The sequence below is a fragment of the Neomonachus schauinslandi genome, chromosome 6 (assembly GCF_002201575.2).
Source record: "Neomonachus schauinslandi chromosome 6, ASM220157v2, whole genome shotgun sequence".
Taxonomy (NCBI): domain Eukaryota; kingdom Metazoa; phylum Chordata; class Mammalia; order Carnivora; family Phocidae; genus Neomonachus; species Neomonachus schauinslandi.
The window spans coordinates 114,390,232-114,407,856 of NC_058408.1; the positions used below are offsets into that span (position 1 = coordinate 114,390,232).

General features: G+C 47.3%; 1 protein-coding gene across 1 annotated transcript in view; it reads left to right on the plus strand.

Annotated features, from left to right (window-relative positions):
* The window catches only part of WDFY4 (WDFY family member 4), a 277,946-nt gene that overhangs the window by 177,476 nt on the left and 82,845 nt on the right, over nucleotides 1–17,625 (plus strand). Inside the window, 1 exon segment of the mRNA XM_021699514.2 lies at nucleotides 12,733–12,881. Coding sequence (XP_021555189.2) covers nucleotides 12,733–12,881 — 149 coding nt within the window.

A 17,625-nucleotide genomic window follows, 5' to 3' on the forward strand; every position in this document is an offset into this window, starting at 1 on the left:
GCTATGACTGGAAAGGAGCTGGAGAAATCCCTAAAGTATGGACCCAGCAGCAGAGGATTTCTCTTACCCAAATCTAAGAAAGGGATGAAAGATGAAGCTTATTTCTTAGAGTAAAACATACCTGAGCTCAAATCCCAACTTTGCAACATGCTAAATTTCATGTCACCTAACCTTTTGAGCCTCAATTTTTCTTATCTTTAATAGGGAGTGTTGAGCGACCATTTCACAAAATTCTTGTAGGGCTAAAATGTGATAATAGAAGCAAAGAGACTTGCTCAGAGCTGGGCACATGTGAGGTAGCCCACTAAAGACCAACTCTCTCCCCTTGCTAAAGGTTGGGTGGTTTAAGGGCCTCCGAGTCTCACCCACCAACTCTTCCCCTCACGATGTAAGTGAAGGAGATGCACTGGCAGAACAGAGGAGCGGACAGGGTGTGGCTCAGAGGCCACACAGGGACTACACAGAGAGAAATGTGTGAGAGCTGAGGGCTGGTCTGGTGGATGAGAGTGGATCCAACCTAAGGGCCACTGAGTAAGCAGCCTGGATTTCCAGGAGCAGGTGCCAAGCTCAGCGAACCTGTGAGGGGCATCAGCAGGTGCAGAAATGAAGCATGTCCTTTCCAGGGCTGGGTTCCTTGCAGAGACTCCCGGGGGTGTGAAGCTGGGATTTGCTCCTTGCAGGGGTTGGATAGAAGGGGGCCAGATTGAAGTGCATTGCCAGATGGTTAGCAGCACTTTTATCAAGTTTCTTAGGGGCTCTCAGACTGGAGTCACAGTTTAACCAACACAGTCTTGTAACAGCATCATCCTTCTTACACCTGCTTAACCCAAAGCTTCCAGGCATAGAGCACATTTGCAGTCCCTATCACACCTCGCTACCATGACTTCACTCATGCTGGTGAATCTACCTGCGCTGCCCTGGCTGCTGACTCTCTGAAGCCGATCTCAACGGCTTCCCACTCTGGGACCTGGGGTACCTGCAGTCTCCATTGCCCCCTCCATCACCCCCTGCCCTTGCTCCAGGCATACAGACTAACCTTCCCCACTTCACGTGTCTGCCTCTCTCCCTGCACTGGTGCTCCTTAGCAGAGGGACCATTGGGTACCTAGCCTCAGGCATGCCTGGAGTAGACATTCAGTAAACACTGATGAATGAAGATCCGTTAAATTTATGTTCATTTTATTTTGATTATAGAAATAAAGTATGTCTACTTTGTAAAATATTTAAAAATGGAAATCAAAACATCTATACATATACTTATACATTTACATACTGTGTGGTATTCATAATACCTGGCTGCTGAGGACTAACAGCTGATAATGGTTTGGATGTATCAATATAATAGTCTGTTCATTTTAGAAATGCTTATTTAGTAAATGTGTAATCAATTGAAAAACAGCTAGGAGATTGTTTTCTTTCTATAAAAACTTTGCCTTATGCCCTTAAAAGATTATATAAAGCAGTGATTCTCAACAGGGGGCAGCTTTACCCCCAGGCAACATTTGCCAATGTCTGGAGACATTTTCAGGCTCATGAGTTGGCGGGGAGTGATGCTATTGACCTCTGGTAGGCAGAGACCAGGGATGCTGCTAACCATCCTACAAAGCTCAGGACAGTCCTGCCCTCCACCAGAAAATAGGTATTCAGTCCAAAATGTCTATAGTGTTAAGGTGGGAAACCATGATAGGGAGGATGCATATTAAGCAGATGTCACATTCAGCTATCCCCTCCTACTTTCTTGATAGGGTAAGGAAATATTGGATTGTATGTGTCCATTTTGGTTATTTTCATCGTTTTGATAAGAACAAATCAATGGCAATGCTTTGCTTTTGCTGGGTATATTCATTTTCTGTTGCTGCCATAACAAACTACCAGAAACTTAGTGACTTAAAACAGCACACATTTATTATCTCAAAAGCCCCAGCACAACAGGCTCCGCTGGTCCTCTGCTTAGAGTCACACAGGGATGAAAGCAAGGTGTTGGCAAAGCTGCATTTCTTTCAAGAGGTTCTGGAAATGAATCCATTTTCAAGCTCATCCAGGTGTTGGCAGAATTCGGTCCAATGCTTCCATAGGACTAAGGTCCCTGTTCCTTTGCTGCCTGTCCGACAGGGATCAGTCTCAGCTTCTAGAGGCCACCCACATCCCTTGCCTTGTGGCCCCCTCCTCCATCCTCAAAGCTGGCCACTGCAGGTCAAGTCCTTTCCCCCTTCAGACCTTGCTGGCCCCCTTCTGCCTCCCTGTCATCACATTTCTCCCACCAGCCAACTCTTCTGCCCTATTCTGCTGCTAAGGGCTCATGGGAGTACATTAGATCCACCAGGTCATCCAAGACAGTCTCTCTATTTTAAAGTCTGCTGATCTGTACCTTAATTTCTTCTGCAGGTTCTTTCAAGCAGCACCTAGATTAGTGTCTGATGGGAACATCAGGGATGAGGTTCTTGGGGGACGCTTTGGAATACTGCCTGCCATTTAGTATCACTCCGGGTCCATATCCTACCTAATCCACGTCCTCACCTTCCAAGGGGAGCTTCTGTGGGTGGCATGGCTCCCATGTACTTCCCAAGGCCAGCCTGGTGGTTCCAGCCCTAACTGGGCTGGGCTGAGGGCAACACCTGGAGTTTACAGCCAAGAGCTAGTCTTAGCCCCAGTATATGCAGCAGGTAGATGACCTTGGTAACTGTCCTGGTCTCTGAGAGTTTTATTTTGGCTGGTTGTCCTACTCAGTGGCATCTCCCTCAGGGGTCGTGTTGGAGGTGGTGGGGGGCAAGAGCCTGAAGCCCACAGGTGACTGACTTTGCCAGCCCCCAAGAGGCAGGACAGGACCAAGAAGAGACTGTTCTCCCATCCTTCCCTGTCTTGTACTTAAACTTCAGTCTTTCTTGGTCTCCATGTCACACAGCAGGAAGCTGTCAGAAGCACCACACGTGGCTTGTTGTGGTAACAGGGATCTCTAGGCTGTGCAGACAGGAGCATGCCAAACCCAGCAGGGGCTGAGAGCGAGAGTAGTCCTGTTTCCACTTAGCACTTGGTATATCCCCTTGCTTGCCTGGAGGGGACAGCCTGGGGGTAGGGGCCCAAATGAGTGTCAGCTCCCTGGAACCAGAGACTGAGCAGTTGTAAGGTCAAGGTGATTCCTTGCCATTATCTGGACATTTGTTCTTTGCACAGGTTGTTTTGATTCACTTCATTGGGTTGTTCTTGTTGCCTCTGGTTTCATGGTAAATTACGGGAGAGGTTATTTCCCAATTCAGCCTGAGTTTCTCCAGGATCAGTAGAACCAAACCACTGGATGCACTTGCTCCCTGGAGAAGGAGGTGTGGGAGGAGAGCAGCCAGGGCCGCATAAGGGCAGGCTCCTGATGGTGGGGGTCGGTGGGGGGTGGGGCAGTCTGGCCCCAGCTGGGCCTGACTCCTGGGGTGCTCCTGTGAGGTGAGGTGCTGCAGGGGTGGGTGTCTGGGCATGATGCGAGACTCAAGGAGCCTGAGTGGGGCCGTTATCCTGCTGCCACGGTGGAGAATGAGGCAGAGAATCAGAGAGGAGCCCATGAGAGACCTGGCCTGCTGGGATGGGGCCCCGTGGGAGTTCCTGCACCCACCACAAAATGCAACATTTTGTGAGAAAGAGGGAAGTTGCAGGCTTGGAGCCTGGATTGGTATATGGTGAAACAGAGGGAGTCCCTAAATTTGAAGCATGAGAGGCAGGAAGAAGCACGAGGAAGCAGGCCATAGGAACCCAAGAACATCCTGGGGCAGCAGAGCAGAGTCAGGTCTAGACTAGGAGCTCTCTGTGGAGCAGGCCCTGGCTGGCTGTGGAGGGCATGGACGCACCCTGACGTGCCCCCCCCCCACCTCCACCAGCCAGGTGCTCACAGACCACGCCCACCCACTCCCCACTGCCTGTAGCCCAGGCCGCCTTCTGCGTGAGTCTGTCCTGGTGTCCGGTGCTTGCCCAAGCACTCTGCCCACTCCGCCACCAGCACCACCTCAACACATGGCTGTCATTATTGCTGAGTCTTCCTGTGGTTTCGTTACAGGCAGGGACAGGCTTGCATTTATCCTTGTCCTTCCCTTTCCTGACATGAAGCATTTGTGCTCGGGAAGGGTCTGCCTTCTGGAGAGCACAGCTGTGTCAACAGGGAGCCAGCCAGGTGTGCAGAGCTCAGGGAGGGGCAGATGGACTGCAGCGACGACCTGGGCCTGCTCTCGGGTTCCTGGAGACCTGGCTAGTGGGGGAGCCCCTCTGGGAGCAGGTGGGGCATGACTGAGCAGGGGCTGGCTTCCACAGCAAATCCACCACCACCAGCACCAGGGAGGCCGATGCCGGCAATTCGTGCCCAGGAGGGCAGCTGGGCACAGGGCACGTGCTCAAACTGGACTCAGAACCTCCCTTTGCTCTTTGTTTATCGCTGTTATTGTCAAAAATGTCACTAGCTGGATGTCTGGAGCTGTTGCTCGTGGGCTTTCCTACAGTACTTCATCTAGTCTTATGCCTGGGAGGGTGGCTGTGTCACTTCCCTTTCCCTGGTGGTGACTGTCGGGCCTAGCGGGCCTGCTAACTGAATTTGCTGGGATCTGATCTCAGATCTGTGTCACTCGAAAGCCATGTGGTTTTCCACTGTCTCCCAGCTTACTGTGTTGAGCAAGTTACACTAAACTCCCCACTGCCCTGCTCCCATATTGGGGCTCAGAGATGCTGGCTGCAGGCCCTGTTGTGCTTCTTTTGTAAACTTCCTGGTTAGCAGCGGCCCAGGCGGGCAGGCCTCCAGGTCCCTCACCACACATGGCATCTCTGCCCAGGACACAGCGTGCCGAGCATGCGCCAGCCTGCCCCGCCTGCTCATGCCCTCGCCCCTGGTCCATTGTGGCCTTCATCCCCGTGGACGTTCCTTGTTGTCAAGGATAGGAACTGGATGGTGAGGAAAGAGGTATTGTTCCACTGACCCTTGACCCCTGAACATGTTCCAGCAACAGTAGAGAAAGTTTGCCCATGGCAGGTGTGTGTGTATATTTGGAAGGTGAGGGGGTAGTATCCTCTGTCTTTCTCAGGCTGGCACTTTCTGCCTGTATGGACACATTTTGTAGCCAGCATTGGTTGTGAGCTGGGGACTCCCCTAATTCAGACGTCTCCATTAGACCCTTTGGGTCTGTGCTTTTTCTAAACTTCTCAGTGGCTTCAACAGGGCTGTGTGGTGGATGTGCATGAATGCTCAGAAAACCTGCCGCCGACTAGCCATCGTGTAAGGTGAACACCCCACGGCGAGCCCCCCAGTTTCTCCTCCCCTGCCGCCTCAGAAGGGCTTTGCTAGAACAGTCTAGGAGACTCTCCAGGTTGTAACCTCTTTCCAGGCTTCTGGGTAGCCTGTCCCTGCCAGAGGCCCCAGGGGGAAGCAGGAAGGCCTGGGGCTCCAGAATGGCGGCAGCTTAACTCATGCCTTTGTGCTGCGTGGGAGCTGTGATCGGCCCCAGCAATACCTGGGATGGTAATTACTCTGCGCTACCTTTGCGTCATTGATTAATGATTCCCAGAACCACAAACACATTTCTCTGCAAATAGCTCCATTTGACACGAGAAGTGGTATATTTAATGCATCTTAATTGTGGGCCCGAGTCAGCCACTGTGCTGTTGGGGATGATCCTTTGTACCCTGCCAGCTAAGGTACTCTTAGAGCTGAGGCTTCACTTGGCAAAATGGGCTTCCAGAGTCCAGTCCAGAGTCAGAACTGAAGTGGCAGTTATTTTTGCTTGAAAAACTAAAATTATTTTTTATACAAACTCAATGTAAAATATTAGCTTGGGTTTGCTAGCAAGGAAACAGGGCAAAGGGAGTTATTTTTGCTCTGGACAGCAGAGAGCAGCATCAAGCTCTTCCCGGGTATTTTGAGATGAGGCCTTTTATAGAAAGTGAAGAAGTGTGTTAACCTTTCTAGGTGGTAACTTCCCGTAGGTGAATAGCCATAACTGACTTTCTAAGATGCAGAGCTGTGTATGTCCCTACTTAACACCTTCTGTGACTCTAGTTGGCATACTTTGTGCACAAGTCCACTCCCAAGCTGGCCCTGCACCTCCCTGGATTGCCCCCTCCCCCACCCTTATGTGTACACACACACACAACACACACACACACACTCACACCTGACTTTTGACTCTAATTGTGCACAACTACTTATGATCTCCAAACATGTCCAGCTAATTCAAGACTTTGTGTCTTGGAATGCTCCTCCCCTGGTTTTGCCCTCTTTACTCCTAACCCCAGCCTTGGGGTCACATCCTTTGGGACCATTTCTGTGAGGTCAGCCCCGCTCCCTCTCTCACCCCTGTCTGGGCCAGACAGCCCCCTCTGTGTCCTGAGTGCTTGTATCCCCCATCTCCATGCCATGCTGGGACAGTTGATATTCTCTTTCCTGTTAGACCATGAGCATTGTCAAGGTGTACTTTGTCTTACTCTGAGCCTAACAGTGCGTGGGACACACACTAAACATTCAGTGCAGACCTGGGAAATGAATACATGAACGAATGAAAGAGTTATGAGCAATATGCTGATACAAGATGAGACCTCATCCTTTATAGCCTCGCTGGTGTCTGGGAATCAGTTTCTTAAAGTATGGTCTTCAGATGACCTGCATCAGAACCATCCAGGCTGCTTATTAAAATGAAGATTCCAGGTCCCACTCTGTACCTGCTGCACCAGAACATCTGGGAATGTGATCTGGGAATATGAACTTTAACAAGCTGCCCAGGTGATTCTCATTCATTCTCTTTGAATAAATGCCCGAGATCCACAAGTCCAGGTTTTACAATTTTCAGAGCACCCTGGCTAGAAGTGTGCTCCAGTTTCAGTCAGTTACCAATGAGCAATCCTTAGTAAATGCAGTTTCCCTAGACTCTGTGCTTTGAACAGTCCTCAGTACGTTTCACATTATGCCAGTGCAATTTCTGTCCTTCCCATTTGTTCTTGTCTGAGCCAGCCATGAAAGGCTGGGAGGCTTGTCTGTTTGCAGGCTTGCCTGTGGAAGTGGCACCTGCGGGCAGGCAGGGGGCATCCCTGCTCCTTGTCTCTGCCTGAAAAGATGAGCTGCTGTGAAGAGATCCACACATTCTATTTCTTCTCAGATTTGACAAATTGATATAAAAGTAGTATCTCTTTATTGTTTTATGATACATTTTTTATTACTAGTATGACCAAATGCTCCCTTTATTTTTATTGTTCTGTCAATCCCCATACTTTACATCATTAGTTTTAGATGTAGTGTTCCATGATTCATTGTTTGTGCATAACACCCAGTGCTCCATGCAGAACGTGCCCTCCTCAATACCCACCACCAGGCTAACCCATCCTCCCACCCCCCTCCCCTCTAGAACCCTCAGTTTGTTTTTCAGAGTCCATCGTCTCTCATGGTTCATCTCCCCCTCCAATTTCCCCCCCTTCATTCTTCCCCTCCTGCGATCTTCTTTTTTTTTTTTCTTAACATATATTGCATTATTTGTTTCAGAGGTACAGATCTGAGAGTCAACAGTCTTGTACAATTCACAGCACTCACCATAGCACATACCCTCCCCACTGTCTATCACCCAGCCACCCCATCCCTCCCACTGCCCACCACTCCAGCAACCCTCAGTTTGTTTCCTGCGATTAAGAATTCCTCATATCAGTGAGGTCATATGATACATGTCTTTCTCTGATTGACTTATTTCACTCAGCATAACACTTACCAGTTCCATCCACATCGTTGCAAATGGCAATATTTCATTCCTTTTGATGGCTGCATAATATTCCATTGTATATATATACCACTTCTTCTTTATCCATTCATCTGTTGATGGACATCTTGGCTCTTTCCACAGTTTGGCTATTGTGGACATTGCTGCTATAAACATCGGGGTGCACGTACCCCTTCGGATCCCTACTTTTGTATCTTTGGGGTAAATACCCAGTAGTGTGATTGCTGGGTCATAGGGTAGCTCTATTTTCAACTTTTTGAGAAACTTCCTTACTGTTTTCCAGAGTGACTGCACCAGCTTGCATTCCCACCAACAGTGTAAAAGGGTTCCCCTTTCTCCACTTCCTCACCAACATCTGTCATTTCCTGACTTGTTAATTTTAGCCATTCTGAGTGGTGTGAGGTGGTATCTCATTGAGGTTTTGATTTGGATTTCCCTGATGCCGAGCAATGTTGAGCACTTTTTCATGTGTCTGTTGGCCACCAAATGCTCCTTTTAAAAGTGATCTAGATGCCAGAGTTCACAGGTAGCCAATATAAATGGAATTTATATAGTCTGTCTCCTTATTATACTTAACTTTTTTGTGGCAATTGGTGCATTTTTGAAAAATTAGAATACTTATTCCATATGCCAGTAGAACAGAATGCATTGATAGCAGGGCCTAGCCAAGCAGAAGATGTACAAAAGGGACATGTGATCCGTGTGAGCGGGGCTAAAGCTTTCTTTGCAGTAGATCTTGCACACAAATATAAGGAAATGTATGCAGCTGCACTGTTCTGGGTATCTCATAGGATGGCTCCACATCTCACTTTTTCTGCCTATCAAATTAGGGCATTGCACTAACTCACAGACTAATCATTCTGGAAGAGCTTCAGAGGGCCTCCAGCTGGACCTTCCCCTTTTGCAGATGTGCACACTGAGGCCTGACTCTAGGAGAACATGCTGGCAAGGGGCTGCCATGGAATGTCCCAGCAAATTGTTGGCCCTATAACTTCAGCTCTGGGATTTTTGGATTTCCAGCCAATCTGTTCCTTATCATACATGGGGCCAGGTGTAGCCACATACTTAGTGATCTTCCTGCCAGGAGTGATGATATATCATCTAGCTGACCTCAAAACAATTCTACTTCTGAAGCAGAAGTTCCTCTCTTTTTAAAGTAATCAATAGAATCACGGCATGAGGGATTTCTTAACCATGAGTAAACTTGGGAGGCAGCCCTCCCAGGGCTAATTTAAATGGAAGAGCAGGTAAGAGTTCACTTGGGTTCATTTTTTAGTTTTTAAAATGCCACTCTTTTCCAGCAGAATCAATTTTTAAGCTATTAACCCAGCTCTCACCAGACATTTTTCTTGTGGTTTGGTTTATTCTGGTTGTTACTTAATTCTCCCCAAAGGAAAACACCAGAAGCTCATAGGAATGTGCTCCCGCCCCTGCTGTGGGCACCACAGAAGGTGGACAAGGGTGGGGCTTTGCAGGGAGGGGGAGGCTTGGAGGTACACAGGCCTGGGCTGGTGCCGGGGCTGTCTACGTCTCACTGTGCAAACTTGAGGATGAGGTCTCCTCTATACAAAGGGATAAGAGGAAAAGTTCAAACAGGCTGGCATCACAGCCTCCTGACGGTGCTGGTGGGAGTGTAAATTGGTCCACTTTGCAGGGAAACAGTCCAGCAATAGAGGAAAATTTATGATACCCACACCCTTGATCTGCAGTCCAGCTTCTAGGAATATATCCTTCAACACACCATCCTGTACGTTCCAAGTGTTATATGTCCAAGGATGGTCACTGCAGCATTGCTTGCAATATCCAGATATTTGAAAACAACCTGAATCTGTAGGAGATTGGTTGAATAAGTTCTAGTACATCCTTGCAAGAAAATACTCTGTACCTATTAATAAGAGTGAGGCAGCTCTGTAAGAAGTGATTTGGATGATTTGGAAGGGTTCCAAGGTGGGCCATTAAGGGAAAAAACTAGATGCAGAACAGTGAGCATATGAATATGCTATTTGTATAAAATAAAAAGGATATGTATAATCATCTTATGTATTCCCGGAATCTCTTTGGGTGGATATACTGTAGGAGACGTCCAACTTTTTCCCTAACCTCTTAGACTCTCCAACTAGGCCAGAGAATTAAGTTGACAGAAGACAGATCAACAGGATAATACAGATTTTGCTTTTATACAGGTACACGGGAGTCTTCACAGGAAAATGAAGAACCCAAAAAGTGGTTAGGCCTAAGTGCTTAAGTTCAACACAGTGTAGTAATTGTGAAAAACTAACCAAAGTATACAGGGAGGCTGAAGGGAGTTTCGTCCAACCGGGTTTATTTGTGCATATTTCTCTAGGTCTGACCTGTCTGTCTCAGGTGCTGAGAATGTTCTTTTCCTCCTAATATAGGGAGGGCATTTTTCACCTGGGAGTTTTATCTCCTATTTTCAGGGAAAAAAAGGGTAAACCAGAGCACCCTTCTTGTACCTGCTGTTTTTTAAGTATCTTTGACTCAAAATAGTAATGACAAAGTGGCATATTTTGGGGTGGCACATCTGCTATCCTTCAGTACAATGAAGTGGTGATGTGCTTGCCTCTGGGGAAGGCTTTCAGGGAAGCCGAAGGGCTCCACTCAATTGCCTAAATCTCAGAGTAGACGTGTATCCTCAATTGTTCCTATTATTATTGTTATTATTGGTTTTGTAGTTTGTCTGGTAGCAGTTCTTGTTAATTCTACCTCTTCTTGCTTAGATTCCTTACATCTCTCCTTCCTCCCACTTGTCTCTGCTGCCATATACCAAGTCATCATTCTTCCAATGGACCACAGTAATAGCCACATGACTGATCACGTTTCCACCACTCTTGGCTCTTTCTGATCTACTCTGCACACAGCAGCCAGTGTCCTCTTTCAGAAATGAACTCTCCCATGGCTTCCTGTTGCAATGAGCGTACAGCCCAATGGCCTTACCAAGACATCCAACCCCCAACCCCTCACCCCCAGATCTAAGCATGCCTACTTCTCAACTTCATCTCAGCTACTCTGACCTCTTTTCTGCTCCCCAGATCTGCCCTTCCTGCCTCTAAGCTCTGGACTAGATGTTCTTTTCCCCTCAAATGTTCTCTGAGTTTTCCATGGCTGCCCCATTACCATACATCAGGTCTCAGAGTTTGTCTAAAATAGCGTCCCCTCCAAGCTTCTCTCTTCCCTATTGTGATCACCCTAGTTTTTCTCTCTCAGCATATATCACAATTTGTGATAGTTTATTGGTTGACATGCATGCTTACTATCCATCTTAACCCCCCCTGGATTTTAAGCCCCATGAGGGTAAGGTTCTTGATTATCTTGTCCATCCCTCTATCTCCGAAGCCCAGCTCAGGGCCTGGCATGTAGTAGGTGCTGAGTGCAAACTTTTGAATAGGTGACTGTCTGGATGAATGAACAAAGTTGGAAATGAGTCCATGGTCTGGCTCTGCAGGTGGTTTGAGGACCAGCTCCACTGACAAGGTGGAGGCAGGAGAGGCCAGGGCAGGAGAGGCCAGGGGAGCTTGCAGAAAGCTTGGGTTTTAGGTACCAGGACTCTTAGCTAGTCCTCACTTAGGAAAAATAATTCAGAGATGACTGTGGGTAATGCTTGTCTTGGAACAAAAAACCCTTGGCAAATCTTCACTTTCAAGCCTTGACCCTGACTTTGATCCCATTTGACGCACGAGTTGGAGAACTGGTATTCAAGGCCTGCTTTCCAGGTTTCATCACTGTGGTCCCAATATTGTTCCCAACAGTGAGTAGGGAGCTTAGCTTCAATCTCAGGCTCTGCCACTTACTAGGGGACTGATCTTTGGTGAGACTCATCTTTTTTTTCTCCCCAGTAGTAAAATCTCCCTTACCTTATTGTAAAGATTATATTGGTTAGTATGTGTAAAATGTTTACAATGGTTATGTTAGATAGTAAAAAAAAAAAAAATCGGTTCCTCTTTTGTGTAACTGGAATTAGCACAGAATTACCCTGAGAAAATATTGGCCTTGGCCTTACTCCTGGTCCATCTGGGCTCCTGTCATCTAGAATTCATTTATTCCCTCACTTATTCAGGGATTTATTCCATGTAAAGACCCACTGAGTCCTTACTTCATGCAGAACTCCAGTTCATACCAAACACAGGTCAGGCTCCCTGGGAATCCAGCTATGGGCCAGAGATGTGCACGCAGGACATTCACTGGGAGTGACAGTCACAGGGTCACGTAGAGGGAGAAGTGCAACTCTGACATAGTCTCAGCCAAGGCTTCAGTTGTTTCCGTGAGAGCTGGAGGTGTGGGGTGGAATTGAGACACAGGGTGACTCTTCCTACCATGCAGGGACCAGTTGTTGGGTAGAGACTGCCACTAGGAAGGGGGCATGCCCTGTGCCCAAGCACTCTCTTTAGCACAGGTGATTTTGGAAAGCTTCCAGAATTTCCAGCTACTGAGAGAATGAACCTGAGTCTGAAAGGAGGGATCTGGGTGGAACACATGCCTCCTCTGCATATACCTGGACTAGCCTTGGCCTTGCAGAGACAGCAGGGCCAGTCTTACACTTATGGTTCTGGATAGACTTGTTCCAGTCCTGGTTCAGCCACTTAGCTGGCCCCCCGACAAGCTCCATTGCCTCTGTAACTGAGGGTGCCTGGTACCCTGAAAACCCTCCTCACTATTAACTACAGAATGTTTTGCATGGTTGTGGAGTGGTTTAAAGTGAGAGGAAGATTGTCAATGCGCTCAATACAGCCATAAATACTCATCCACGTGTCTTGGGGGGGGTGGGGGTGGCTTTGGGTAATTCAAATAACAAAACAGTGTTTTCAGTGTAGAAGTGCCACTTAGACTGTGAAGAGCAGGGCAGCTCTCGAGCAGTGGCCCTGTCCCTCTAACAAGGTGCTGCTCTCACCTCCAAACTCTCAGTGGGCGGCTGGTCACTGCCCTCATGCCCTCCATAGGAATGATGGGCATGCTTCACATGCACACAGACTGACTCTGATGCTGTCTCCCTCCAGGTGACACAGAAGTACTCCCTGGTGATCGTGCAGGGCCATCTGGTCTCCGAAGGGGTCCTGCTCTTAGGCCACCAGCACTTCTACATCTGCGAGAACTTCACGCTCTCTCCTGTGGGGGATGTCTACTGTACCCGCCATTGCTTATCCAAGTGAGTTCCTGACTTCTAGCAGACTCTTCCCTGAGCCTCGACTTCCTTCTCGGCCACCCCTACTCCTACCCCTCCCATCTAGGTGTTATTGTGGTCTTCGTTTGGGCCTGAAACTGAGCCATGAGAAAAAGCAGAAGAACCTTAAGACATAGGCATCCATGACTGTGGTTTCCCAAAGTTAAAATCTGGAGTGGGTAACAAGGAAGTAGCTCCTCCTGTTTCATGTGATATGGAATGGACCTCAAGACAAGCGGGATCTCGCCTTAGGTTGTTTGGGTGACTGAATCCAGTCCCATCAGCTTACTCATTCAACAGCTTACTGATTGCTCATTCTGTGTGAAACATCAGGCTCTGCCCCTCATGCTGAGTGAGGCACACGAGTGCACTTGGCAGCACAAACAGGTTCTTTTAGAAAGAATTTGGAGCACACTGTTTTCATGGGACAAAATATTTGTCACGGGAGGACTCTTCTGGGCTCATGTTTGATGACATGGGGCTAGTGTGCTGAGGGAGGGCTACTGGAAGACATGGGCTGAGATCTGGGTTTGGAAGGATGGATGAGATTTGGGTAGAAATTTGAAGAGCCATTTTTTTTTTTATACCAACTAATACCAGAGGTCTTTGGCAGGAAATTCAGAGGTTCTTCTTTATAATCAAGTATAGTTGTTCTATTTGGGTTCAGGTTGCTCTCATTGATTAATTCTCTTGTGTTTATAAAGTACAGCCACTCAAAATCAAAGTGACTGTGTTCACGCTTTTGCTAGGAGTTCAGTTGTCAGGTCATATGCTTCCTCTTGATCATCACATTTGAATACATTTGGATGAAGACATCTTGATTTTTCCAGCTAGTGAAGGTTCAAATGAGGACAAGATAACCTCTTAACCCAGTGGCTCTCAAACTAATATCAAGTCACCTTGAGGGCTTATTAAAACGGACTTCTGGGACCCATCTTCACCTCAGTTTCTAGTTTGATAGGTTTGCACTAGGGCCTGAGATTTTAACAAGTTCTCAGCTGATGCTGATGCTACTGGTCTGGGACCACACTTTGAGAACCACTATTATAGACAATCAACAGAAGAACCAGAGTCTTAACCTGCCAATAACTAAGAATTTTAACACCTGGTTGTCATATCATTTCCAGCCTATGCAGGAAGCAAGAGTTTAAGGGGTGTGGAAGAATAGTATGTCAGCTCACCCTCCCTTGATTTAGATTTGCTCTAAAATGCTTGGCCTTTTTCTTTCTGCTAAATTCCATCTTTTATTCATACCAAATGTTCACCGATTGCTGTGAGTCTTCTGTGCTTTTCTAAGGGAGGAGGAACATAATTAATACTTGGCACATGCATCCCATCTTATTGCTCATGTTTTATTGATACTGATCAATATGGACAATGGGTCTGCAGACTTGCCTTTCTGAGAGCTGATGAAAGCTTTCTACTCTACCTCTATGCATGGAATGCCCATGTAATGACTTGTAGAATCCATTGCTTCACTCTCGACCTCTGGTTTAAATTGAGTTAGTGTTAGATAAGATCTTATTGATTAGGTAAATTGTGTTTATGAGGTGCATCTAATCATGATCAAACTGACTTTATCTGCACTTTCAGTAGAAGCCCCATTGTCAGGTTGTATGTACTCACTTGATTTGCAATGACGAAGGAGACTTCCCGTGTCTGGAAATGTACTTTTCTGGAATGCAAGTAGGAGTGGAGTGAGAACAAATTACTACCCTGGAATATCATTTGGGAATTGCTTAAGTAATTTTAGTCACCAGACCTCAGAGAAGTATTTGTTAATCAGACAGTGCTTTCTATCTGAGGTCTTGTCTGCTGCCCTAAGAAACTGCTAGCACTCATGAAGATGTGGTTCTCAGAGACTGGCTATTAGATCATGTCAAATCAATGGGGATTAAGTCTTATTTTGACCACGGAGACTAAGGAAGATACATAAATAAGCCAGTTAAAAATAAAGCTAACGCAACCCTGAAATGTCTCTCTAAAAGACTGCCATCAAATTGAGTATAGTTGGGCACTAGACCTTGAAAGAGGCTCTCTGATGCATCATAAAAATATCCCAAATAAAGCTCAGGAACAGTGCAAATCCTCCAGCATTGATTGCACTTGTGTACTTTGGAACTTTCCTCAGAAAGTAAGAACCTTTCCAGAAGGTTTATTTTGCCATCAGTGAGATCCCCTGTTGCCTGAATAGAATGACTATATTTGTTTCCTAAGGCTGTATAACAAAGTACCAAAAACTGGGTGGCTTAAAAAAACAAATTTATTGCCTCGCAGTTCTGGAGGCTAGAAGTCCAAAATCAAGGGCTGTGGTCTCTCCACAGCTCTAGGGGAAGATCCTTCCTTGCTCCTTCTAGCCTCTTGTGTGTCCATGTAGCCCTTGACCTTCCTTGTCTTGCAGATATATCACTCCAGTCATGGCCGCCTTCTGTGTGTCTTCACAAGATCTTCCCTGTGTGTTTGTCTGTGTCTAAATTTCCCCTTTAATTAAGGATGCCAGTCCTATTGGATTAGGGCCAAATACCCTATTTCTAAAAAAAAAAAAAAGTCACATTCTGAGGTACGGGGGGGTTAGGACTTCAACATATCCCTCTTGGAGCACACTACTCTACCCAAAATAGTGGCAGGCAAGCTCACAAGGTACAGCATTGGATTCATTTTGTGGGAATCCAAGCCATCCAGCTGGTACTTTGTGATAGGGTGCTTATAATCAGGTATTTTCTCCACATCAGTCAGCAATTCTGAAGCACCATTGCTCTGTTGAATTCGATTCAACAAATCCTTACCAGAATTCTGTACTGTGCCAGGCACTGGGGTAGACTCCATAAACACAAAGAGGCAAGTCAGATGTGGACTGAGTCTGGTAAAGAGTTTTTGATCTAGTGGTTGATTCCGCATTAAAATTACAGGTATAAATTCTGACAACAATCAGATAACCTCAGAAATAATTTCAAATATTTTAGTCTGACATCCCCAATTTGACTCTCAAAGACCAGGTCAACCAATATGATTATCACTTAGTTTACTGTGGTTTCCCTAGTTAAGAATATTAAGAATTATACTATGACCACTCTGGAAAACTTGCATATGTCATGATAGATGTCAGGCAAAAGAGCTGTGAATACCATCCTATAAACTATGACCACAGCTGTACCTAAAGAAGAACATGAATCCGCTCCTCCTTTCTATTCATTGACCTTAGGTGCTTGAATTCTGACTTAATGCACAGTACACAGCGTTGGCCAAGAGACCCAGTCATAGCCGTGTGTGACTAACACTACATAAGACAGAACTCCAGTTTGGATTACATCAGTGAACTTAATAATGTTTTTTAGAGTTTAGTCTTCCTGAGCATTCGGGTCTGTCTGAGCATTCCTGCCCTATATGGTTATTCAATCCCTCCAAGTAGGAGAAAAATGAGTGCATTTCCTCCTCAAAGTTCCTTCCTAAAAGCATTTTCCAGAGCACTCTTCCTCATGTCACCATTCCTCACGTCTCAGAATGCCGGGTTGCAGGATCAATCAGCAGAGAGCACACTGAAAGGAGGGAGCTTGCAGGGAGAGCTCTATAAAAGCCAGCGAGCCTCTCTGCCTCAGAGGAGAAAAGGTGTTAATGAATGAGCTTGGATTTTAGAGTCAGACGACCCGGGTTTGAATCCAGTTCCCCCTGACCTTGGAAAAGTCACTTCTCTTTGGAATGCAATTTCCTCATTTCTGCTCTGGGAATAATAATGACACACACTCTGTAAGGGTTCATTATGAGGATGAAGTTAAACAGCAGACGTGGTTGGTAGGCTGTAGGGCATGATAGTTGCCAGGCCCCTCAGCAAACATGCCCAGAGCTCCAGGGAGGATGCGGAGCATGGAGAGCCATGCACGTGGGTCTGTGCCCCAGCGAACTCACTCATAGTCTGCCAGGAGAGGTGTGGCTAAGGTAGAGATGACATTTGCTCTTGTGCCCACAAGCCTGGGGTTATGGGAGCACAGAGGAGGCGTCACTGTCATCCTCATCAGTGCCTTGACCTGGGATGCTGGTTGACCTGAGCTAAGGATAGGAACCAGAATGACCACCATAGCCCCACTGGGAGTCAGAGAAGTTCAGGGGAAGCTCAGCTTAGCCCCTGACGGAGTGACCTAGGTCTTAGCCAGCAGATTTGAATTAAAGCACTGAGGCAGAAGCATCCGGAACCAAAGCCACATTTGTATTTGATCAATCCTACAGCTCTGTGGCTCAGAGCAGGGACCTGAGAGGCTTGTTCTAAGAAGGGGCAGGAGGAGCTGTGAAAGGCTGAGTCTATATCCTGGAAGGCTGGCTGTGCAGGAGGCTGAACAACGGGCTCAGGCTGTGTCTCCGTGAGCAGCCTGCCCTTCTACCTTCGGGGGCAAAATGTGCATCGTGCACAAGTCCAAGCCCTGAGCACTACAGATGCTGGGCCACCCCAACTGACCGGTGATTGGACAAGTCCTGCTGACTTGTGTCACACACCCATGTCTCTGCTTCCCCTGGGAGGCGTGGCATGGAGGCCTAGTGGCCTGCTTTGCAGGCCAGGTGGGGAGGGCCACCCTCGGAGCTGGGGTGGGGAGCAGGCAGAATGCCAGCTTCTCACCCATTCCTGCCGCCTTGTGCGGGTGCAGGGGCTCTTCCAGCTCTTGGCTCTTTGGATCTGTGTTTGATACACAAGCTTCTTGAGGGCTGAGGTGCCTGGGGGTGGGAGGGGGGCACTCCATTT